General features: G+C 50.3%; 2 protein-coding genes across 4 annotated transcripts in view; both read left to right on the forward strand.

Moving 5' to 3' along the window:
- LOC147637352 (c-Myc-binding protein) overlaps nucleotides 1-25,874 on the forward strand; it is a 124,986-nt gene that overhangs the window by 88,017 nt on the left and 11,095 nt on the right. For all 3 annotated transcript variants that reach the window (XR_015266028.1, XM_086799139.1, XM_086799138.1), the window contains exon 3: nucleotides 109-157. Coding sequence is in view for 2 of the 3 variants with exons in the window: in XM_086799139.1 (XP_086655265.1) it covers nucleotides 109-157 (49 nt within the window). In the remaining variant the exon portion in view is untranslated. The remainder of the gene's footprint in view (nucleotides 1-108; nucleotides 158-25,874) is intronic.
- Nucleotides 21,194-23,895, forward strand: LOC147637354 (uncharacterized). Its single transcript, XM_086798822.1, has 4 exons — nucleotides 21,194-22,398; nucleotides 22,505-22,660; nucleotides 22,791-23,106; nucleotides 23,214-23,895. The coding sequence occupies exons 1-4, from the start codon at nucleotides 21,194-21,196 to the stop codon at nucleotides 23,403-23,405; spliced, it is 1,869 nt and encodes a 622-aa protein (XP_086654948.1). The 3' UTR covers nucleotides 23,406-23,895.

Consider the following 25,874-nt stretch of genomic DNA (forward strand, 5'->3'; position numbering starts at 1 on the left):
ACCTTGCCATGACTAGAAGGTTGACTTAAGCACCACAAACACAAAACACAAAATAAGTGTGCAGTAATTATAGTGGAAACTCATCTCCTGTTTGTATTTTGATGGCAGTGCTTGTGGGGCTCTATGAAGAGAATGAAAAACCCCCATCTGCTATAGAGTAAGTTGCTCTTTAAGCTACATCTTTTTTTGAGGATTTATATGTATAAGTTAAACATGAATACTGAAATAATATAGTGTTTGTACTGTATACACAAATCATGTCGTGCAGATGAACATGTAACTACATCTGACTCCATTACTCACATTAGAAACCATGTATATGAACCATCGAAACGTCCTGACACTCAGTCCAGTGCTCACAGGCATTGGCATGCGCTGGTGGTTACAAACCATCCACAAACGTTCTTACCCTTTGAATTGTGGTTCAGGTCTTGTGTAAAAGTTCAGGAAAATAAAAAAGATACACACACATAGGATAAGGGTTACAAATCTTTACCTCGATTACACGCTTTCCAATTTTAAGGCTTGATCTAAGTAAGCTTTGATCCAGGTCTTGATGCCTGGGGTTCATTCACCCTGGGAACCGATAGGTGTGTAGGTTGCCACCATCAAGCAAAGAAAAGGGATCATTAAAGTGGTATTAGAAAGAGGGCGTGGTGGATCTGAAAACACATTCGGCTATAGGTATGTGAGCATCCCCCCACCACCTCATCTGCAGGAGGAAAGACTGCCCCAATGAAGTGAGGTCTATGGAGGGTATTGCAATCACACAGTCCTGCTCTGATGGCTTGTGCTTGCAGGCTCGGCCGCTCAATCTTTGCCATCGCCATGGCCAACCTGCCCTTTCATTGATGTGGCACTGACTCTAAAGCCCCCCAGGCTAACAAGCATCTAGCTCACTGCCCAACCATAGAGCCATTTAGGCTCACCCCCGAGCATAGGGGAATATTAGCATACGAGAGACGGCTCCACGTGCAAAGTCCCTGGCGTCCCGTGCCACCAGTCCACACACCCAATTGGATGTAAGCACGGAGTAGTATCAAGATCTCAAGTCTAAGCTTTCCTTCAAACCGACTCATAAAGTCACTTATATAGGCCTTATATAAACCAAGAGCCAAATATAGCACCTCTCATAAAAGCTACTAACTCCTCCACTGAAGATGCCTAACCCCAAGCTATGGTTAACCCTACATTAAGGTCCTAACCTTGATGACCCTTTGGACGTCACAGACTCCCCCCCTTAAGAATCATTGATGTCGTCAGCAATGAACCTGGGGAAGCGACTCTTCAGACTACATACTGACTCCCATGTAGCCTTGACCTTAGACCGTCCCTTCCAACTGAGCAAGTAGTCATAATAGATGGTATGCCGATACCGTCTAGTACATTGATCCAAAACCAACTCGGGTTCCATAGAAATATACCTAGTCATGTCCTCGAGGTTGGGGATCTCCTCCACTAGCACAATCTCATCACTGTCAACGAGAGGTGCTTTCAAATGGCTGATGTGAAATACAAGGGGAAACTTGCTTCCAGTAGGTAGTGCTAACCATTAAGCCACATCACTAATCTTCTTTGTGATCTGGTAAGGACGACAACATCATGAAGATAACTTGTAATGCTTGCCACTCCTGATTGTCTTAGAGTCCTTTGGGACTATAAGATACACCCACATGCCCTCTCGTAAAACTCTTAGGGTTCGTCATTGGTTAGTGTAAAACTGAGTGCAATCTTGAGCATTCTTACGCTTTCCCTTGCTACTTTCAGCATATTCTACATATCTTACAAGGAATCTACTGTTGATTGCAACTTGACTCCCCGTAGTCCTACGACAATGGGTGAGTCCGGTTGATAACTGTACATAAGCGATAACCGTACATAAGCATAAATGGCTAAAACCAATAGCCGTATGCTTACTACTGTTATAAGCAAACTCAATGTGTGGAAGGTACCTTTTCCACTCAGATTGTCTTTTGGTGGCATACGTCCTCATTATATCCTCCATGGTTTGGTTTGTCTTCTCTGTATGACCATCCGACTAGGGATGATCCAAAGATGAATGCTCAAGCATGTTTCCAACCTAGAGAACATTGATTGCCAAAATTGTGTAGTGATTTTGGGACCCTGATCACTGACCAACTCCTGTGACAGTCCATAGAGCTTATACAAGTGCTCCACAAAGAGCTGAGCCAACTGGTGACTCTTTACCATCGACTTGGTAGGGATAAATCTAGCCATCTTCGTCAATTGGTCTCTCCTACTACCTAGATTGAGTCATGGCCCCTACTAGTTTGGGGTAATTCAACTACAAAATCCATCGAGACACTTTGCCATTTGTTTTTAGGAATTTGTAAAGGATGTAACAACCCTCTCGCATTAAGCCTTTCAGCTTTGTTGAGCTGGCAGAGGGTACACTTACGCACATAATCCCCAACAAAGGATTTCATGCGTGGTTAGTAAAAATGCCGGCCAACTAAGGCCGACGTTCTATGTATGCCTCGGTGTTCCGCACTAGGTGTACCATGGCACTCCTACAATATTAAAGCTTGGACATCGTGATCACTAAGCACACAAACCTTGCCATCTTTGAACAATAATTCCTCTTATTGAATACTTTCCCAATAGAGAGTGGCGCGATGATCTTCTCCTTTCCCTTGAGCACAGCCCCAGGGATAGGCAAGAGAGCTCTCGCACCATCTTTGTGATCTGCGCATCACTGGCGTACTCACCCATCTCTAGCCCGTGGCTCGGATGGAGCTAGGAGGCTCAGGCCTCAAAGACCAAGACGTGGAGGTGGTGTCCTCCAGCCTGGAGGTGCTACTTTTTGTGTTCCTTCATATATCAGTTGCAGTACCACTTCCCCCTTCCTACAAATATCTTCATTTTGATCGATGGAGTTTAGAGTATGCCTACCCTTGTGCTTGGATAGAGTGGAGGCACATGGAGGACAGAATCTACGCCCACTTGGCGTGCCTTCGCCCGAGGACCGACTGAGAATATTCCGTGTCGAAACCCACGTCCAAGACTCTTCAAGTGGAGAGCAGTTCCGATAGTTCCGCCTCCCACAGAGATTGATATGCGGATAGCGTCATGGAACATTCAGGGTTTGGGGAGCCTCAATGCTTTCAGAGGCTACAGTTGGGGGACCCATCGACATTCTCTTTCTACAGGAGCACCATCTTTCTGAGGGGCGTACCCGCCGTTGTGGGAAGATTTTACTTGGGAGGAGTCACAGTTTCTGGTCTCCCTCTTTTGGCCCCTCCGGGATGCAGGGGAAAGTTTGTATCTTTGTTAGTGAGGAGCTCTTGCCGGCAGTGGATGACTCGTCACTCAAGTGCCATAGTCAGTGGGTGTGCTCAGTGGGTTACCATTAGGATTGGAGAGGATTGTGTGGGCTTCCTCAATGTTTATGCCGTGAACGTCGTAGAAGCAGATAGAGCCACCTTCTGAAGCATGAGTGACGATCCGTTAGTCCCTTCCTCAAGCTGACCTTTGGTGTATGGGTGGAGACTTGAACATAATTGAGTCAGTAGAGGACAGACTCGGAGAAGGCATGACTATAGTCTCAAGTGCAGAGTACTTTGCTTGGGAGGAGTTGATCTTGGCACTTGGGGGTCACGACCCTTGGCACGTGCCAGAGTCTGGGCGTAGCCCTGGGAGCCTGTGCTTCTCGCATTTTGATAGGAGCAGCACCGGTCCCAACCTCTCTCGACTTGATAGATCCTATGTGGATGGGTGGGCTTGTGGTCGCGGAGGTATGGTTGGTATCTTGGCGGACACCGCCTTCTCTGATCATGCTCCGGTTATTCTTTCCTTGGAGGACCCTTGGAGGCAGGACAGGCATGCGAGCACTAGGATCCCGGACAGCCTCATTTAGGACCCAAAGATTTGCAGCAGGATAGAGCAGATATTGGAGGGACTGGATTTCATCTTAGGCTCAGCCGCGTGTACCTTGGATGCCGGCCTTGGGGAGATCAATAGTTTTTTGCAAGAGGCAGCATAGAGCAGATTGGCAAGATTTTGCGAGCAGGAGAGGAGCGTTCGGAGACCGCCTACAAGATTTTGGCCAAGGCCATCAGCTAGAGACTTCAGCCTTTCCTCCCCGACTTGATCCATGACACTCAGACAGGTTTTGTTTAGCATCAGAGCATTCTGGACAATATCTTCACTTTTTGGGAGGCAACAACTTCGGCCAAGATACGAGCAGGACCTTATTGTGCTACTGCTAGATTTTGAGAGAGTATATGATAGAGTTGACTCGAGCTTTCTGGAGGGCACGATGTGTTGGATGGGATTTCTTGCGGAGTGGATCCGCAGTGTTTCGGGCCTCTACTCAACCTCTCACAGTCAGATTCTCATTCACGGAGCCAAGGTGATAGATTTTCCCTTTCTCGCTCGGTTTGGCAGGGCTGTCCATTGGCATTTGTAGTCGAGGCCATGAGCAGTTTTCTCTCAGCTCAGGAAATGGGGCTCGAAGGATTGTGTCTCCCCATCTGTACTTAGGAGGAGCTGTTGGACTCTGAGTTTGCAGATGAGACGCAGCATACTTATTCGGAGATGTGGGGAATCTCCAGAGATTCGGGGAGGCGATTGAGATCTTTTGTCGCGCAGATCAACTGACATAAGTCGTGTGGTTTTTGGGTGGGCTCCTCACCCGCTCCGACTTGGCATCCAGTTGAGGCTTTTCAGTGGATCGCGAGGGACACTCCAATCCGCTATCTTGGATACTAGGTGGGCATCAATCTCTCCCTGGTGTAGCAGCTTACTCCTCTTCTTCTGAGCATCCGGAAGAAGCTTTTGTACTTGAGTTCTGTGAGGCTATCCCTTGCCAGCCGAGTGGTGGCGGCGAGCCAAGTCCTTCTTGCCACCATGTGGTACATTACTTCTTGGGCCTTCTCCCGAGCATGCATTGGTCAGGTACAACTGTTGATCCGGAACTTCTTGTGGGCCGGCAGTGATGGGAGGCTTGCTCGGGCCAAGGTGGCATGGAGAGTGATCATTCAGCTGCGACGCAGAGGGGGCCTAGGCATCATCGACCTCGCCATTCAGAGCCACACCTTGCCGGGTAAGTTGATTGTTAGAGAACTTCTTCCAGGTGATGAGCCTTGGAAGGACTTCCTCTTGGCCCGGATTTCAGCCTGTACTCCAAGCCGCAGATGGATTTTCATAGAGGTGCGGGCTCGCGGCTTTAGCCCAGCCTTTGAGGACAGATTTGCAGCCAGCCTACTTCGTGCCTGGGATCACCTCATGCCAGTCCCTTAGCAGTCATCGCCGGTAGCCTCGGGCGATTTCGAGCACTGCGGGTAAGTCATCGATTCTCTGCAGAACTCTGTTTTAAGAACTGCAGGAAGACAGATTGGTTGTGCAGACATTGTGTGTGCTGCAAGGAGGTCAACAGTTGCCATTGGGTGTATGTATGCACATTGAGGTCACTGGTTGTGACATTTGAGTGTAGTACAATACCGCTACAGAAAATACAACAGTTTGTGCAGGACAAACCAGAGTGTTGTTTCTGGTAAATTTGTGTGTCTGGCAAGATGTCAAATGATGGCATAAACCAGATTGTTACTGAGAAGCTTGATAAGAACACCTTTCATGCTTGGAGGTTCAGGTTGACAAATTTCCTGATGGGAAAGGGTTACTCGGACTACATACATAGAAGGTGAGCATGAAGAGGCACCGGAGATACCGGAGATCAATGCGATTGCTGCAGATGTGAAAGAGTTCAAGGATTGGAACCAAGGAGCCAGAAAAGTTATGTATTGGCTCTCTATCAGTATACAGGACACCATGATTGGGCACATACAGGATGCCAAGTCCCCCAAGGAGGCATGGGACACCTTGGTAAAACTCTATGAAACGAATACCAAGGCACGAAAGATACAGTTGAAGAATGAACTTCATACTGTGGAGAAAAAGAGTATGTCTATGAATGACTATGCATTGAAGATCAAGAATATTGTGGAATCCCTTGCATCTATTGGCGTTTCAGTAGATGATGACGATAAGGTGGAAGTCTGTCTACGTGGTCTCGGGCCACAATACAAGGCGTTCAAGACGTCTATTCAGACTCGGGAAAACATTCCCAATTTCACAGGTTTGGTGTCTATGTTGATTATAGAAGAGAAGAGCTTGGGTGAAGACTATTGTTCACAAAACAAAAACAGTTCAGAGCAACATGCCTTCTACACAAGTTCAGGAAGAGAACGAGGTAGAGGAGGCCGTGGACGCGGCCAAGGAGGTGGCCGAACAGGTAATTAGAATTATGGCCAGGAGCAGCAACAACAACAGTTCCAGAATTCACAACAACAACACGCTGGTGGAAGAGGCCAATTCAGAGGCAGGGGGAGTCAAAGAGGTCGTGGAAATTGGCAAAGGCAGTATAATGATACACGTGGATGCTTTTATTGTGATAAGCATGGACATGTGTAGGCAGATTGTTATAAGAAGCAGGCTGACATGCAAAATGGAAAATTATAGCAAAACAACCATGCATCCTCGAGCAGAAACAATGAGGATAATGAAAGGTTGTTTGTTATGCAGCATGTCGTTAATGCCATGTCTGAAAATGTTGAAGGAGCACATAAAGATGATGTATGGTACGTTGATTGAGGTGCTTCGAACCACATGACAAGTCATGGAGAGTGGTTCAAGGAGATGAAAAATCTTGAAAGACTAGGTTTTGTGGAAACAGGGGATGACACTGCTCATTCAATTGCCCATGTTGGAGATGTGCCATTGAGGATGGCAAAGTGAAGTACCTTGCAGATGTACTTCATGTTCCGAACATAACAAAGAATCTGGTTTCAGTTGGCTAGATGATTGAGCAGGGTTTGCAGGTTCGGTTTAACCCTAATGGTTGTTATGTTTGAAGACTTTAAAGACGTGTGCAGGTTGGTTGCAAAAGATATCAGAGTGGGCAGAATGTTTACATTGAATGTAAACATGCCTGAAGTGAGTGCTACGATGTTTGCAAATGATTCAGGAATTGTTGCAAACACAAACATTCGGCATAAAAGAATTGGACATGTGAATGTGCAGAGAATGAAGTCTATGCAGACTAAAGGAATTGTGACAGGGTTGCCAAAGTTTAAAGTTGAAAGTATGCAGAAAATATGTGAAGCATGCCAATTTGGAAAGCAAACAAAGCATGTATTTCCACGTGACAGAAATGTGAGCAAAAATGCACTAGATATTGTGCATTCCTCATCTGAAAGTCTTTGGATGCATTGCATATGTGCATGTGCCAGATGAGCTGAGAACTAAGCTGGATTCAAAAGCTGAAAAATGTATGTTTATTGGATACTCCCTTGAGCAAAAGGGATACAGGTGTTATAACCCTGCTACACGTGAGTTGAGGGTAAGCAGGGATGTTGTTTTTGATGAGATGAGCAGCTGGTATGCTGCTGAAAAAGAAGTTGTTGGGACTGATGTGAGTGGAAATGTGGTTGCACAGAATGCAAGTCAGTAATCACAATCTTAGACCAGGAGAGTCCTCATCTAGTGGTTAAGTTGATAGACCATGGAGTGGCAGGCTGCGTCATAATACCAGTCCTGCAAATGTGATTAGTACATCACATAAAGGCAAAGAGAAAGTGGTTGAGTCCCTTAGTATGCCTGACATTTCTGCAGGGCATTCTCATGTTGATGGAGAGTCTAGTGGCTCCGAGATGAGCCTTGATGAGGATCTTGGGATACCAACTATGAGAACACCTGGTGTAAAGAAGGCTATGGAAGCCATGAATGAAAAGCTGCGAAGATCTGGGAGAGTGAAGAATTCTGTGCAGAGGTTTACCTATGATGGTTATGTGGCACATCACTATGCATACATGGCAAATGTTGTGCAGGTTGTAGAGCCCACATGCATTGATAAGGCTGTTGGAAATGTGTGTTGGGAGAAAGCTATGGATGAGGAGATGGATGCACTATATGGAAATGAGACTTGGGATTTAGTGCAATTGCCTGAAGAAGGCAAGAAAGCCATTGGATGCAAGTGGGTGTATAAAGTAAAACATAACAGTGATGGAAGCATAAGTAGGTACAAGGCTAGATTGGTAGCCAAAGGATATGCGCAGACATATGGCATTGATTATGAGGAAACTTTCAGCCCAGTTGCCAAGATGGCAACAGTGAGAGTTGTGATAGCAGTGGCTGTGTCAAAGCAATGGTCTTTACATCAGATGGATGTAAAGAATGCATTCTTGCATGGGGATTTGCAGGAAGAGGTGTATATGTTGCAGCCACCTGGTTATGAGAGGATGTGAGTCACCCCGAGCATGTTTGTAGGTTAAAGAAAGCCTTGTATGGCTTAAAACAAGCACCAAGAGCATGGTCTGACAAGATTTCTGAATACCTTGTCACTATTGGCTTTCATATAGCCAATGCAGATTTCTCGCTGTATGTGAGACACAGTGATAGAGGGGTTGTGCTTGTTGTCATCTATGTAGATGACCTGATCATTACGGGGGACCATGATGCAGAGATCTTTGATGTAAAGATCTTGCTTAGACAGAAGTTTGAGATAAAGGATCTGGGGGAGCTCAGATATTTCTTGGGCATTGAGGTGATTAGGTCACCACATGGTATTGGATTACTGCAGAGCCAGTATGGCTTGGACATGTTGTCCAAGTATGGTATGACAGGCTGTAAGCCTATCTCAGTGCCATTGGATCAGAATGACAAGTTGAGTGTAGATTCAGGAGAGATTTTAGAGGATCCTACTATGTATAGGCGCATAGTAGGAAGCTTGATCTACATGACGATCACCAGGCCAGATTTGAGCTATGTTGTTGGGTTGGTGAGTCAGTTTATGCAGGTTCCTCAGAAGCCGCATTTGGATGCATTGAGACGCATACTGAGGTATGTGAGGTCTGCTTTGCATTGTGGACTATTTTATGAAACTGGGACAGAGATATGTGTACATGGGTACATAGATGCTGACTGGGCTAGTAGTATCTCAGATAGAAGATCTACTAGTGGCTTCATGTTTTCTTTGGGGAGTGCTGCTGTGACTTGAAGCAGCAAGAAGCAGCATACGGTTGCTCTATCCAGTACAGAGGTCGAGTACAGAGGTGCTGCTATGGCAGCATGTGAGGTAGCTTGGTTGAGAAAGCTACTTGCAGATTTGGGTCTATTAGTGGATAGACAAGTTGTCATTTTCTGTGACAACATTAGTGGTATACAGTTGGCCAGGAACCCAGTTTTTCATGCTCGCACGAAGCATATAGAGGTCCACTACCATTTTGTCAGAGAGAAGGTTTTGGCAAGAGAACATCTTCACCAAAGCATTGGGTACAGAGAAGCTCCGCAGATTCAGGGCTTCGCTTGATGTACATGAGATGGAGTTGAGCTCGAGGGGGAGTGTTGAGATATCGAGCTCATCTAGTGAGGCGGTGGATACTGATGACCCGCCTGGGGGATAGGCCCCACACTTACACCATTGGCATGGTTGGTGAGATCATGGGTGATATGCGGCCAGTGGGATGACAGGCTGTGTGACAGCCATTCTAGAGACTGGCATAGTTATAGCGCCAGCTCATTTCGTTGGGTTCACACTATATAGAACCCTAGTATGTATTTGGTTGAGTACCTTTTCATTGTGTGTACTCTTATCTTTGTATATGGTGTGTTGAGTGTTGTGTGAAGAAGAAGAAGATTTTCAGCCTCTCACCTTGTGTGTTCTCTTTTAGGGTTTTGTGAGTGTGTGTGTGCTTGCAAGAGCTCAAGCTCTCCTCTCTCCTGCATCTTTTCAGAGGAGTGGCTGACCCCTATACCAGACCTGACCCCCCGCAGTGGCTTGGCGTTTTTACCAGGTATGATATACTCTTGGCAGTTCATGGCGCGTATGAGAGTTGTGGTTTGCTCACCTTTTCGATTGGAACCCATGGCAGACTAGAGAGATCAGAGCCCCCTTTGGATGACTTCAGTGGCTGCACCTTACAGAGGGTGAGGGTGATTGGCTTTCAGGCACATGAGTGGTACATTGATCCCCTACCGACCAAGGTGGCTAGGGAGAGACTTTGGCGTCTATGGATTTGGGAGAGCCGGACCCTCACGGGTCTCTAGTGGGACTCAGGGGATTGGACTTGGTGTGATCCAGCTAATGGGGAGGAGACACAAGGAACCCCTTTCTTCGCATACACTCTGTAGCTAGGCCTCAGGATTCAGATGCCCGAGGTCGAGGGCACCCCGGTAGCAGTAGCACATTGGCAGTCACAGGGCCTCTCACAACGTTTCCTCTCAGATTTTTGGAAGAGGCTCTAGGAGAGTTTTGGGCCTCGAAAGATCATCTTTCTATGGCTGATGGCACACAAGAGCTTGACGATTGGCACGTGGTTGGCCATTGGTGGTCGACCAACAGCTTGTCCGAGGTGCAACCACCTTCAGGAGTCTCATTGACATTGTCTTTGGGATTGCCCGAAGGCTCAACGGGTTTGGCAGCAGATTCTCCGCATTTTCACGATGGACAGGACCTCGACCCGTATCATTTCATGGGGCACGGTTGCTTGGACCACATAGGCTAAGGTTGTCATGGCTTATGAGGAGGAAGGTGGGGGGCTAGCCCTTCAAGTCTCTCACCTTCGCATCTCGGCAATTCCAGTCCCAACCCCATCTACTGATCATTGGACTCCGGGCTCATGCCAGAGATAAGAGATTTGTAACAACAGTGCAGCCTAGCACATATGGAGAGCTCGATGTAGCGAAGCCATCGAGAGTACCCACTCTCTACTTGCGGAGTCCGTCAGGAGCATTTGGCTAGACATCATTCATACCCTCTGCAGACAGAGTGGGGGAAGTTGTAGGGTGGCTCTCACCGCATGTGAAAGCAGCGAGCATTTGGCTAGACATCATTCATACCCTCTGCAGACAGTGGGGGAAGTTGCAGGGTGGCTCTCACCGCTTTCTTGAGGCTTTGGCGACCTGGCCTTTTTCTCATAGCTAGAGGTGGTGATCCCACTTGGCATTACAGATCACCTGTGTGGTATTCCCCCCACCCGCCCCCTCCCTCTATGAGATAGCCTTCTCCTCATAGAGTGGCCAGCCGGAGGAGAAGTGCATCTTTCTCCACCTTTGATTCCTTTGATCACCGCTCCACACATGGAGGCAAGTTGGTATCTAACCCTTTGTGGTTGTATGTAGCCCTTCGTGGCTATTTTTCGTTAACTAATAGAAGGATCTTTTTCTAGCTTTACACTTGGCTTATGTGTAATGACTTTCTATATGGGCCCAAGGCCAAACTTATGTATGAAAGGGGCAATCCACTTTAATAAAAATATGCTTTCACAACTTCACGACTCCTGTGATTTTCTCCCTTAATTCCCTTCATGGGCTGGTTGTCATCTTCTCTCTCTCTGTACAAGACATGCACCAACTGTGGTATCAGACCTGAGGAGCTGCTGCCCGTCGCTCGCAGAGCCAAGTGCCACCGCTGCCACTGTCCCAAAGCCACAGCCGTGGCGGTTTAGAGCCTTTTGCTGCCACTTCAAAGCCGAGCGCCGCTGGCCTAGCCATCTGTTGCTTGCCGGTTCAGGTGGCACTAGTGGGCGAGGCTAGCTACATTGGGCAGCACCGCCCCTTTCCGCTGCCTCCACCAGCCAACCAGGGCAGTGCGAGTGCAAAGGGTCCGCCCATTTCAGCGGTGCTGCCCCAGTCCGCCCACCTCAGCCACCAACCACTGCCTGGCCGTTTCTGGAGGGTGAATCCGCCAATTGTTGCTGCAATCTGCTGGTCTGTTGGGACATCATCTATGTGCATAAGTTGCTGATGCACACATCCGGTCTGAAGTCTTGAAGGACCGATGTGTGTGTGTTTGCACCAGCCATCATTTGAAGACAAAGAGTGCTCAAAGATCTCTGACATCTCTCAAGCTTGTATAGGCAGAGGTGCTGAGATGCTGCTGTTGCTTGGAGGTCTTTTGCAGATAGGCACAGGTGCTGCTGTTGCCTAGAGGCCTGCACTCTTCTTTGGATTGTGGTGGTCTTCAGCTGCCTACGCGACCGCAAGGTGACCAAGGTGGTGAGTGCTTGTTATTCAAAGGCTTCAATATCTTTATGACTTTGGAGAGGATAAAGAAGAGAAAAGAGGAAGATCAGTACGACTTCTTGTTCACACAGAGATAGACTCAATTTCTATTTGCATGTATCAGCTTCTTGTGAAAATCAAAGGCATATCTTGTGTGAATTTTGGGGTTGCTTGTTTATAAGGGGAAATCAGTGAAGTGGGAGCATCCTAGACCCTCTTGTTTTAGTGCAATCTTGGTGCTGTATATAGAGAAGTTCCTAGTGCTAGTATAGCACACATTCTGGAGTAGCTAGGTGCTCATCTTTTGGAGGAGGGAAGCTCAGTTAAGTGCACATCTAGACCTTGGTGCATTTCAGTCGTGACATCTTAAATCCAGTATATTCTGGGTGCAATTGGCACATTCCTGGTGTACCTTACACATTTCCTGTGTTGTAAACACATTCCAGGTCTTGTGGCATCTACTCCCACTTTCTTCTTATCTGCATTAAGGGTGTCTTGAAGCTGTCATCAGAGGGGGGCTCTTCCTATACACACCAAGAAGTTGCAATAAGGAAATCCAGTATGCATGACAGTGTAGCATTCAGGGCATGTGGTGTCCATAAGAAGCAGTTTCCATCATCATACCATTGGCCACCTGCAAAGCATATCTGTCACAATCCGGAAACGTGTGCACAGAACATACATAACATCATAATCCATACATGACATCATGGCATAATACATAGGCATCTAGCAGTACATAAACATGCTTTGAAACCACTGAAACAATAATTTGAAAGCCTAGACAAGACACAACACTAGGGGCTGAAGTTGGGCCAGCCCCCCCTGAGGTATCTTTATTACCAACAGAGTGCTCCAATACAAGAGAACGGGTGCCAGAGAGTAAGCACTCTACAGGTTGGCACTAGATACATCCAGAATATGATGAAAACATGTAAAACAATTTGCTTGAGGCCTCGATCTGAGCCTTCCAAGAGTTCTTTGGGCACAACCATACTCTAGTACGTGATCACACCTCTAGCAGTAGTGCTGTCCTGAATAACCAACCATGAAAACCTTAGCTCTGGCCACCCGAAGGTTCCATCTTTAGAGCCATAGGCTTCACGTAGGTTTAGATACTGTTTGCCTTTGATTTTGTCGCAAAGAACCTTGTTGAATTGGACTGACCAGCACTGTTTTCAGCCCACAACCATGCTGGCCAGGTCACCCCAAGTGTAGAGAGCAGCTGTGGGAGCAAGCGATCAGCCTTTATGCTGTCCTGGAAGAAGTGGACCAGCCCTAGAGATGCTATCCAGCATTCAAAGTGACACCTGTCAAAACCTTAGAGTGTTCCACACACCAGAAACAACTGGAAGTAGGCGCCTAGCTGCTTTTTGGCTTCTCCCCTCCCAGATTAGCAACTCGTGGAGCTAATATTGCATGAAGAGCTGCCCACCCTTGAGCAATGGCCAAGTTTCATTAAAAACTAGTCCAACTGATGTGAACACTTTTTTTTTTTTTCCCCAGAAAAAAGATCCTTCTATTAGTTAATGAGAAAACGCCATAAGGCTACAAAGCTCACCTCGCAAGGAGGGATAAAAAAACACAGTGAACTCCTGAGCTCCACCCCCGTGGCTGGCCGCTCTCTGGGGGGGGCTACCTAGTAGTACATGTGGGAGGTGAGAAAAGCCAAACTGGAGGCCTGTAGTGCCAAGTGACATCCTCGCCCCTCGCGGTGAGGAAAGGGCCAGGCTGCCAAGTTCGCCGCCAATGCTCGGCCGCCGCCAGGGTGCTCGCTATCCTGTGTCTCTGAATCCTCCGCCCCAGCCTCGCTGTGTACTGAAAAAAGGGGATGCCTGGGCTGGTAGGGGCCAAGTAGGGATCTCGCCAAAACCACTCACGTGGATCCCACTGAAGGCGAATAAGAGGCCTGATGTCCCAAGCCCATAATCTCCAAGAACAGTCCTCCCCTATCGAGGCCGGTGAGGGGTCTACATGCCACTGTCTCTGATGAAAGCCGACCACCCGCACCCTCTGAAGAATACATCCCTGGAGCCCATCCAAATCTAGTCGTGTCCTCTGAAGCTGGCCACCCTCTCCCACCTCGAAAGTGAGTGGGGCGACTCTCTCCGCTGTGCTGCAGACCGCTAGAAGGATCTCATGCCGAGTGAAGACACCCATCCACTGTGGAGGTGGAGGGTCCTGTACTGGGGTCCGCCACTCCCGGGGGATGGCCGCCTCAATGTCCTGTCTCATCAACTCTCTGCCCCTCATCCCACTGAGTCTCCTCTCCTGAGCCTCTAGAGGCAGCTGCTGAAAACCTATCCAGTCGTCTAGGGACTGGGCTGGGCCAGAGCTCAGCGGGCCCCACGACACGTAAGACCGCGATCCAACCATATGGCCACTGGGGAGACGAATCAAGGGGTTCCAGATCAAAGGCTGCCTCAGGCGCTCCTCATCGGTGCCCGGGGGAGTCTGGAAGAGTGACGGCCTCAGATGCGCCCAGGCCCTCAGAAGGCTAGCTGCAAAACGCTCCTCGAAGCCAAGGCCCACTCCTCTGGATCGCTGCTCTGTAAAGATCCACCTGATGCTGGGGGTCCAGGGGCCGCTAAGAGAAGGGGTGCGGCTGAGCATCCTGGAAACAAGAAACTCCTTCCACGGCTCAGCGCCTGGCAGGAGGCCACGAACTACCAACTTGCCAAGCAATGCTCGGCTTTGGCAAATAGGATCAACAATGCCCAGGCCGCCTCTCTCCCTCGGCTGAGTGATCACCGCCCATGCCACCTTGGCCCTGGCGGGCCGCCCGTCGCCACCGGACCAAAGAAAGTTCCTGATGAGCCTTTGCACCTGGCCAATGCACGCCCGAGAGAAGGCCCAGCAAGAAGTGATGTACCACATAGTAGCAAGCAGAACCTGGTTGGCCACAACTACTCGGCCAGCAAGAGATAAACGAGCGGTACTCCAACACAGAAGCTTCTTCCGAATGCTCAGAAGAAGGGGGGCTATCTGCTGCTCCGGAGATATGTCAATGCCCACATAGCAACCCAAATATGTCAATGCCCACATAGCATCCCAAATAACGCACTGTAGTGCCGGGGGGCAGCCACTGAAAACCGTCAACTGGCCTCCAAGTCGGGGGGGGGCATAGAGCTGACCCACAACCCACACGACTTGTGCCAGTTGATCAAGGCGCCCGAAGCTTTGCAAAACCTGTCCATGGCTAAGGCGAAGCGGCGGAGGTTCTCCTCACCTCCCTGAAGATAGACAGCAGTGTCATCCGCAAACTCCGAGTCTAGGAGCTCCTCCGAGGTGCGGATGGGAAGCTGGAGGCCCCGCAAACCTGTATCCTGTGCCGTCAAAAAAGTGCTCATGGCCTCCGCCACAAAAAGAAAAAGAAAGGGCGCCAAGGGGCACCCCTGCCGCACCGAGCGCGAGAGCTGGAACACCTCTCCGCGCACGCCCTGTATCAGCACCTGGCTATGAGCCGATGTGTAGAGTGCAGAGACCCCACGGATCCACTGAGGGGGGAAGCCCATCCTCTCCATAGTGCCTTCCAAGAAGGCCCAGTCCACCCGATCATATGCCTTCTCGAAGTCGAGGAGGAGCACTGCCAGATCCTCCTGTCGAAGTCTAGCCAGAGCCGTAGCCTCCCAGAAAGAGAAAATGTTATCCAGAATGCTCCTATCCTGGATGAAGCCTGTCTGCGTGGAGTGGATGATGTCCGGAAGGTGAGGCTGAAGCCGCCTGCTGATCGCCTTAGCTAGGACGTTGTAGGCCGTGCCTAGCAAGGTGATCGGTCTCCATTGTCTAATCTCCAGTCTGTCTCCTCCCTCTTTGGGGATCAAGTGGATCAACCCCTCTGCCATGCTGTCCGGCATGACTCCTGACTCCATAATCTCCTGGAATGCCAATCTGAAGCCCCTATGTAAGAGGCCCCAGTACCTCTGGAAGAAAGCCACCGAAAGACCGTCCTCTCCTGGGCATTTGCCCCGAGGTAATGCCTGAAGAGCCTCCTCCAGTTCCGTATCCGAGAAGGGGGAGAGAAGGGAGTGCTGCAAATGGGCCGGCACAACCGGTCTCGTGAAGCTCCAGACTGCCTCCCGAGCCTCTCTCACCCTATCGTCTGCTGGCTCAGCAGAGAGAAGATCCCTGTAAAAATCTGTGGCTACAGCCCGAACCCTGGGGGGATCCACCACAACCTGGCCATCAGCCTGCCGAAGACACCTGAGACCCTCTCGTCTGAAGTGAGGCCCTATCGCCTCAAAGAAATCTCGAGTCACTCTGTCTCCAGCATGTGTCCAAAAAGAAGCCCGAGCATGGAATCGGAACTCCACCCTCCTCTCCTCGATGGATCTGATCTCAGTTCGAGCTGACTCCATCTGCTCTGAGATCCAAGGGCTCGTAGGATCCCTCTCCTGGAGTCTCTGGAGGGACGCTAGACTCCTCCGTAGGCTCCTCTCCTGCTCTCTGAAGGCCTCCAGCCGGTCCAAGGCAGCCTGTCTGAGCATCTGGCTGATCTCCTGCAAGCCATTGGCAAGATCGCTGGCTCCCAATCCTCTCCTGAACTGTAGCTCCTGCCAGACCTGCTCAACTCTGATCGCAATGTCGGGCTCCTCTATGAGACAATCTGGAATCCGGACGCTCTGGCCCTGCTCTCCTCTCGTGGGGTCCTCGATCTGGAGAAGCAGTGGAAAGTGGTCTCAAAACGAGGAGCCTGCAAGTATGCCCACTGTGCCACCTCTATCACAGGCCCACTCATCAATGTAAAACCTGTCAATGCGGGAAAGGTTAACTCCTATGGCCCGTCTATCCGAGCGCGAGAAAGAAAGACTCCCCTGCAACCTGCCAAACTCCGGGAGAGTCCACGGATCCTGGCCTCTCACCTGTAGCACTAGTTCCTCCCAGGCAGCGAGCTCCGGCCCATGAATGGTCTCCTGGCTGCCCCCCATCCTATCCTCTGCATCCTCCAGCATGTTGCAATCCCCTCCGAGGCACCAGTGGTCTGCCAAGGGGAGGGACTGCCTAATGGTGCTCCAGAACTCGGCTCTCCCGGTCGCCCCATTAGGGGCGTAGAAGTTGAGGAAGCCAATGCGGTCTTCCCCAACCCGAAGGATGATCCACTGCGCACGACCCTGGACCAGAATGCCAGAGTCCACAACCTCGGATAGAAGCTGCTCGCTGACTGAGATGCATACTCCACCCTGGTTCCCCTGGGAGCCATATGCCGGTGACCAAAAAGTGTGACTCCTGCCTGGCAAGATCTTCCCGCAGGTGCGGGTACGCCCGGCAGAAAGGTCGTGCTCCTGGATGAAAAGGATATCTATGGGTCCTCCAACGAGAGCCCTCTGGATCTCCTGGCGAAGTCTGCCCCGACCAATGTAGCAGCGATGTCCACCGAGACCCTGGATGTTCCATGAGAGGATCCTCATGGATGAGCTATGGCAAGTGAAGCAGCCTCCATTGGCTCACCCCTCTCAGCCGGCCCGGATGATCTGCCCTCCACTCTGTGAGTCTTGGGCGCCGGCTTGGAGGGAGAATAATCACTGTCTGTCCGAGTGCGGAGTCTCTCCAAAAAGAGGGTGACCTGTCTCTGTGTCCAGCCGCACTCCGCCTTCGCCCTGTCCAGGGCATAGGCGTGAGACCAATCCTCTGCATATATGTATCTAAAGGTAGGCTGCACCCTCGGGGCGGCATGGAGGAGAATCAGAAGCACCGCCTCAACTGAGGTGTGGACCGGATCCGCCCGCCAATCTCCTATACCAAACAAGCTCATGCGGGCTGAGTGTAATCGGGTCTGCAGTAGGTCCGTGAGCCCCAGGTCACTGAAGTGGTGAGAAAACTCCAGTATCTGATCACGCAAAACTTCCTCTACAGAGTTGCTATCCCATGCTGTGTCTGGGGCAACACTGAGAGGAAAGGAGAAAGCCACCATGCTGCTCACCACTGAGGGAGAACGAGAGGGAAGGCACACCACGCAAACTCGCAAGGGCGCAACCAGTGTCTCGAATGGGCCAGCGTCCAGCTGGAGGCACCTGAAAAAACCGTAATCCACTGGTAGCCCCATCACTCGCGGGGGCCCCCCAGGGGAGGCTGGAGAGAACTTTGAGGCGGGCGAAGCAAGGATCGCCATCTCCACCGGCCCGGTGTGGCGGTGGAACAGCCGCTGGACTGAGCTCTGACCTACCCAGCTGCGCTGCCCCAGGGCAGTGGGTGGTCTGGCGAAGTAACCTGGAGAGGCCGAGGGAGGGATGGGGGCTCGCGGCGAGGAGGGGGGAGAGCGAGGAGAGGATGGAGAGGCAGCTGCCAGAGGATAGGTGTCAGGGGGGGCCGCCGGGGGAGGCGGGAGGGGGGGGGGCTGGGGGGGGAGAGGGGAGGGTGGAAGGAGTGCTCTCCGGGTGAGGGGAAGGGGAGCCGGGGGTCGAAGAGTGCGGCCCAGGATCCTCAGGAATTTGCTCCAAGGAGGGGGCGGGGCCCCCCGCGGGGGGAGGCGGGAGCGGGGTCTCCACGTGGGAGGCTCCACCAGCGGCCTCAACGGGCACTGAGTCTGAATCCTCGTCCATCGGGGTGGGACCTGCTGGCCGCCTATCCCTGACAGGAGCATAAGTGCGGGTAGGTGCCTGTACGCCAACCGGAGTCGCCTGTCCGCCAGTCTGTGCTGCCTGCTGGCGTCTGCGACGGACCCTGCGGGCCGGGCGTTTCCGCCGGCGAACCTCCTGCCACTCGCCAGCCTCCTGGGACTGCGCGGCATCCTCCGCCGGGGCCTGCTCGTCAGATGATGGCGCCTGCTGTGGCGAGCCAGGGATGTCCGGTCTCTGAGGTGGATGGCCACCCCTCGGGTCTCTTGCAGGGGGTCCAGAGGCGGCATAGCGTGAAGGATGAGCCTCCTTGCGGGGACAGGCGCGTGCGAGATGGCCCATCTCCCGACATGCGTAGCACTGGCCGGGGAGGCCCGAATACTCCACGCGCTGTATCATATGTCCTCCAGAAAGACAAGGGAGAAGGATCGTCTTCGGGAGGGACTCCGGTGACGGAACCACAACCCGAATGGCCGGGAGTCCTGCTGCCCGAGCAATCACTGAAGCCGATGTCTGAGGCGTCTCCACCACCTGCCCGAACGCCTTGCCAATGGATGACAAGAGGGGCAAGTACTCCCTACGGAGTCCAGGAAAGCAGATAGTGACGGGGAAACCTGTCGCGCCTGCTAGCGGGTCAGAAGCGGGGTCGAAACCATGAGTCCATCGCGCCAGGAACGCCCGGGATGAGCGGAGGGCAGTGGGGCTCCGAGCCAGCACCATCTGAGCTGCCTGTGGGGACTCGAAATCCACTTGGTAGTAGCCACGTCCCAAAAAATCTACGCTGACGATCTTGGCGGGCACGCCAACAAGGCTGCCTTGCAGAAGGTCGCGAAGCTCTCTCCGCATCGGACAGCTACCCACTATCTTGCAGACCAAGGAGGAGGCCTCAAGAGCGGAAACTGTGGAAACAAACAACTGAAGATCTTCAGCTGTGAACTCCAGACGGAGACCGGAATCGGCAGGGTTAGTCGGAGCGGCTTCCATGGAGTCCTCCAGAGGGAAAAGGCCAGAAACCGGGGTCACCAACGGGAGGGACATAGCCCTGCGAGGAAAAAAGAGAGGCGGAGGGCTGTAGGATAGCGGGGGCGGGGGGGGGGGGGTGGGGGGGGAGCTGAGGCGGGGAGGAGTTAGCGGTGGGCGGAGGGGCGAGACGAAACGAAAGGGAGGAGAGAGAAGGCGGAGGGGGGAGAGAAGAGAGGCGGGGTAGAAGGAGGCGAAGGGGATAGAGAGGCGGAGGAAAAGATGACGGGAAGGAAGCAAGCGGCGGGGGGAATGGCGGGGAAAGCAGCGTGGAAGGTGGCGAGGGAAGAGAAGGCGGGGGAAAAGAAGGCGGAAACGAGGAGGGAGGCAGGGGAGCGAAGGCGGGAGAGGACGCTAGGCAGAAGGCGGGGGAGAGATGGCGAAGAGGGGCGCAATGAAGGAGGCGGGGGAGAGGATGGCGGCGCAATAAAGGAGGAGGGGGGCGCGATGGCGAGAAGCAGCGCGGGGGGGGGGGGGGGGGGGGGGGGGGGAACGGAGCTCGCAGGCGAGGTCAACGTCGTCGTTCGCTTCCTAGCGTTGTTTTTGACACTTGTTTTCTCATAACTGATGTGAACACTATATAAACTATCCGCCCAAACTTAAGTGTATGTGAACACTTTATAGTTTGTTCGCCCATATTTGAGTGTTTGTGAACACTTGCACTCATAAACCTTAGTATAATAAAAATATAAGCTATAAATTGAGTTTGGAGTCACTTACCACCTACAAAACACATAAAACCACCACTTTAGTCCCAAACAGGTGTGCGCACACGCGTCCATAGGGTTTCCAGGCGTCCTCGGAGCCCATGGATAGTCACATGCAAAAATAGCAGGCATTGTCCAGTAGCTAAGACAAGTCATTCATGCATGTCAAATCACACAAATGCTTTATGCACAATATTCTAGATTCCATCTCCCAACTTATTCATCTTGTACAAAACCTGTCTTGGGCACTGTCCATACAGGTACAAAGAATGCTCACCAGGGTATCCACCCTTCCATGAGACTTCATCACCATGCCAGGAACTCTCACCAGGGTATCTAGCCTTCCATGAAGCCCTTCCACATGTACTGAGCCATGCCAGGAACTCACACCGAGATATCAATCCTTCCATGGAGCCCTTCCACATGTAGCAAACCATGCCAGGAACTCACACTAGGATCTCAATCCTTCCATGGAGTCCTTCCACATGTACTAAACCATGCCTGGAACCATAGTTTCCAGAAACGCCGTTTCTGGCCCACCTTCCACGTTTCGGAAACGTTTCTGTTTCCAGAAACGGCGTTTCCAAGGCGTTATTTTTCCAGGGTTTAGAAACCCGCGTGCTGTTTTTTGCCGGCATTTTGCGCGCTTGTTTCCGCCGCCTGTTTGGAGTTGCTCTACCCATCTACCTTGCCCTCTACGCCTCTACCTCCACATCAGCCCTCTACCACGCCCTCTACCTCTACTTGGGGCCTCCACCTTTGCCATCTAAGCTCTACCAAGCAAGAAGGAGTCGCACCTTGCTCGCAGCCTGCAGGACTAGAAAAACAGCCTCCACTTCTCGAATCTGTCGGAGTCTCCGGACCTCGAACCGCACAAGTAAGTTAAGTAACATGGCTCGGACTCCGGATCCTTTTTGGGAGCATGTGGAGCAAGTGGGGGGTTATGCAGGATCTGGTGGCTCCAGGAAATGGAGATGTAGATATTGTGGGTTGGTCAAAACGGGGAGTGTCACCCGTGTGAAGGACCATCTTGCTCATGTTCCAAACAAAGATGTAGGGCCATGCCCCTCTGTTCCTCTAGATGTTCGGAAAAGCCTTGAAATGTGGAGGCGAAAGCGTTTGGCCATTCCCGAAGAGGAAGTATCTACAGCAATGGGTGGTCAAGAGCATGAAGCTGGTTCAAGTCAAGCAGCAGCAGCAAAGAGGGCCAGAGGCAGAGACACAGGATCAGATTTCTCCTCTACCTCAGTGTCGGGTGTGCATGCAAGGAGGACTCCTTTGCTAGGTGATGTATCACATTCACAAGGCACCCCTCCAATAAATACTGTACAAAGGGCTAGCATCCAAGCAGGATTTCAAAAGCAAGCAATTGCAGAGGCAACTAGGGAGCTCACCCGGATGTTCATACGGTGTGCCATTCCCTTTCATGTGGCCAAGACAAATCAATGGAGGAAGACCATGAGGGCCATCAGCTGCATTGGATGCGAGTGGGATGGCCCTACATCTGAGGCTCTGCGGACACGAGAGCTAAAGCGGGAAAAATCATGCATAGAAGTGCAGCTACAGCCCTTGAAGGAAACATGGAAAAAGTATGGCTGCACCGTATTGTGTGATGGGTGGTCAAATGTACGTAGGAGAAATGTATACAATGTTTTGGTGTCATGCTGCAAAGGCACTATGTTTTTGAAAGCCATTGATGCCTCCCTCCCAGGTCTCACAGTTACAGGTGCATTTATTTGGACACATATAAGGGAGGCTATAGTGCAAGTTGGGCCTGAGAATGTTGTGCAGGTGGTGACAGATAATGGAAGTAATTGTAAGTCTATGGGCTCTATGCTAGAGGATGAATTTCCAGCCATTGTGTGGACCCCTTGTGCATCACATAGCCTCGACTTATTGATTGAGGACATAGGTCAAATACAATGGGTTGAAGCCATCTTTCGCACCGGACGAAGCATGGTGAAGTTTGTGAAGAAGAGGCCAAAAGTCTTGAGCATGTATCGGGCCTACAGCACTCTTGAGCTATTGCAGCCTGCAGCCACCAGATTTGCATACATGTTCATTGTGCTTGAGAGACTCCTGCCAGTCCGCAAAGAGTTGGTACGCACTGTCTACTCAAATGAATGGCTAGAGTGGGATGAGAGAGAGAGCCCCAAGGCAAGAGTTTTTGTGCGTGATGTCATGAGAGAGGAGTGGTGCCAGGTGGGTAGAGGTTGAGGGGTTGATCAAAACTCTCAACCCCATCTACACAGTGTTACGCATTACAGACATGGAGGGCAGTACTCTAGACCTTTTATACGAGTACATGGACAAGATTGGGGAGGCTCTCAACAAGCAAGACTACTTGAGAGCAGAGCAGTAAGTCTCCTCAGTCATGGCTACCCTTGCTTTACTTCTTATCTTTATTTTACTCTTGAGTCTTTACATTGGTCTCGACTCTTGACTCTTGTTTTTTGTCCTTTTTTATCTTATGGTTTGATCTCTAAAGGGTTGATGAAATCAAGGCTGTGTGGAATCGGCGATGGGATTGGTTTCACAGGCCGATTCATGCAGTAGCACATGTATTGCATCCTTTGTGGCGAGATGAGGAGCAATACGAGAACAAGGAGCTAGAAGAAGGCTTCATGACATACATCAGGAACTTGACATCTGGTAATGTGCACATGCTGAAATGTATAGAGGATGATCTCTTGGCCTTTCGCAACCAGACAGGGAGCTTTGGTCGAGAGACTGCAAAGCTTCGAGAGACTCAGCTACAGCCTGTCTCATGGTGGGAGAAGTATGGAAATTGTGCTTCCACGTTGGTAATTCACTACCCTTAACTACAGTTTACATAGTACACTGTACAATGTGCATCTTTCTTGTTTCCACTTAGTTCTAATTTCTAATTGTATGTGCATTTCAATAACAGAAACGCATCGCCATTCGAGTGCTCTCACAGGATTGCAGTTCGGGTCCATGTGAGAGGAATTGGAGCACTTGGGCCCTCTTCCATACAAAGAAGAGGAATAGGCTGAGTACCGCTCAGCTAGAGCGGTTGGTGTTTTGTCATTGCAACCTCCAACTCCTTGAGAGGAATGCCCGACATCCGGAGCCTTCGTAGGTGAATGTGGATAAGATCGACATCAGGAGGGAGAGGTTCATCCCAGAGATCCCACGGAATGAGTGTGATATGTACACCTTGCTTTATGAGGAGCTGACAGTGCCGAGCCACAACACCCGCTGCACCACCCATTCTCAGAGGCAGAGGGGGGGATCCATCGCTTCCACTTCAGCAGAGGCAGATGACCACAATCCTACCATTTCTTCATCTGAGCCTGACTCTCATGAGTCGGAGGATGAATCCTGCATGGATGATCTTGATGAGTGATTTTTGGAGCACTTAGCTCTAGGATTTTGTCATGCCAACAGCTGCTGCCAGCCACATGGATATTTTTTGATCATGTTTTGTATTTACTATAGTCTATACATATGGATTATGGATGATGGATGATGGATGATGGATCTTGTTTTGTATTGACTCTTTTGAGGCTTGAGCCTTGAGCCTACAGTTGTCATTTCTGAATTTTGATCTATCATTTGAGTCTTTGACATTGAACTTGAGCAAAGATGTATTTTTCAAGCTTTTGTAATGTTTTTTATTAATTATATATGTATGTATTAAACCCTAAAACCGAAACTCCGTTTCCCCGTTTCTTCCCGAAGGCCGAAACTCCGAAACTCCGTTTCCCGCCGTGCTCCGCACCCCCGTTTCCGAAACTCGTGGAAACTATGCCTGGAACACACACCAGGGTCTATACCTACCCTTCCATGGTGTTTCTCCACATGTGTATAGTCTGGACTAAGACATTCTCCTCCGCTACTAATCTGTTGTCCACTACAGAAAAGCGGCCAAATAAACCTGTAGAAGATCTGGATAATCCTTGAAGTAGTCTTCATCTACCCAGTTCGCATCCAGAGCAGGGTAATTCTTAAACTTCACAAAAAACTTGCGGACAAGCGCTCTCCGTTCCTTATGAAACACAATCTGTTCTAGTTGAAGCACTTCAAGCTCATCAATTTCGGGTTGATCCATAATAACAGGCTCAAGTGGCTTAGTGTCACCAGCTTGGACATTTCCCAATATGAAAGGGGTCTGGTGGACTCTAGGATGTCTAAATATTTGGAAAGTACAAGCTTTGGGAATGGGGGATTATCCTAGAATACAAAGGACCACACTCCTAAAATTTAGGAGACTTGCTATTTTTGGTCCGACTCATATGGAAATTCTGTTCGCGTCGTTACATCTGGAATTGAGCAGAGACCAAGAGTTGGCAAAGTGCCTATGACAGAATGTCTACTAGTTGGGATATTTTTAGAGGTAAAGATTATGGAAGGACCCATCTCTTAGATTGGGACATGTGGCAAGAAAGTGAACCAAAGTGAGACAAGTGGCCCGACACTTGTTAGAAAGTGGATCAAAGTGAGACAAGTGGCCTCACATTTGTCACTTCAACTATTGTGTGGCTCTCCACTTGTCATTGTAGCCTTCTCTTGCCATTTTAGCTCATGGGAGGCCCAAATCTATAAATTGGAGCCCTCTCTTCATTAATAGAGACTCTCTTGGTGTACACTAGCCTCTACCACCGTTACAGGCTGCCCTAATGATGGCTGCTCTCTTTCTCTCTCTCTTGAAGGCTGCCCATGAAGAATACCGGCTGTTGGGGACTGTTTTGGAGGCTTCCATCGCGAAGAAATACTGAAGGCAAGGGTATTTAATCATTTATTATGATTTCTAGCCATTGTACTTATTGTACCAGCCTTTGTACATGCTGTACCAGCCATTGTATTGGCTGTACCAGTCCGTGTACTTGTTGTACCTGCTGTACCACCCATTGTACTAGCTGTACCAGCTTTTGTACTTGATGTACCAGCCACTATACCTACTGTACTAGTCACTGTACATGCTGTACCAGCATTTGTACTTGTTGTACCATTGTACTAGCCACCGTATTGACTGTATCAGCCACTGTACTGTTAAAAGTAGTACCTCATGTGGGAACGAGCCTTAACAAAGGAAATGAATTATTTATTTAACTTATCCTATATAGGTCGGCCATTTCCATCTTGAGGGTATAAATACCCTTGCCCACCTTTGTAATTCTCATCTATTCATTGCTAATATCAAGTTCAAGCGTTGTTCGCCAACCTCTCTCTCTCTCTCTCTGCGTCAACTTCTCTCTCTCTCTACGTGTATTCAAACTTCCGCATGCTCGATTCTGACATGGTATCAGAGCTGAGTGCTCGTTGATTCTTGGGCACACGGAGGAGTTGGAGAAGGTGGCTGCTGCAGCATTGTGGTGGCAAAGAGAGACAGAGGGCAGCTCGCGTGTCTATGCTACATGCTTCGAAGGTGACACAAGACCTCAAAGGGCGGCAGCGTTTCAGCGTTTTTTTTTTCAAGTGGCAGAGCACAATAGCGAAGGTGTTGGCGGCTGCAACAAGGCGGCTGGCTAAGGAAGTGAGCACCAGGCTGCGTTTCTGGGTGGCACAAGCTTGCACACCAAAAGCAGCACGCGTTTGTTGTTGTAGG

Source organism: Cibotium barometz, chromosome 6, assembly GCF_041138505.1.
Source record: "Cibotium barometz isolate CiBa-2024 chromosome 6, ASM4113850v1, whole genome shotgun sequence".
NCBI classification, from domain to species: Eukaryota; Viridiplantae; Streptophyta; class Polypodiopsida; order Cyatheales; family Cibotiaceae; genus Cibotium; species Cibotium barometz.

Bases quoted from the DNA above. Each gene is read 5' to 3' on its own strand.
- LOC147637354 (XM_086798822.1), top strand. From the start codon at position 21,194: ATGGCTCGGACTCCGGATCCTTTTTGGGAGCATGTGGAGCAAGTGGGG. The intron at 22,399-22,504 runs GTTGGTACGCAC...GAGTGGTGCCAG, and splicing joins CTCCTGCCAGTCCGCAAAGA to GTGGGTAGAGGTTGAGGGGT. The intron at 22,661-22,790 runs GTAAGTCTCCTC...TGATCTCTAAAG, and splicing joins GACTACTTGAGAGCAGAGCA to GGTTGATGAAATCAAGGCTG.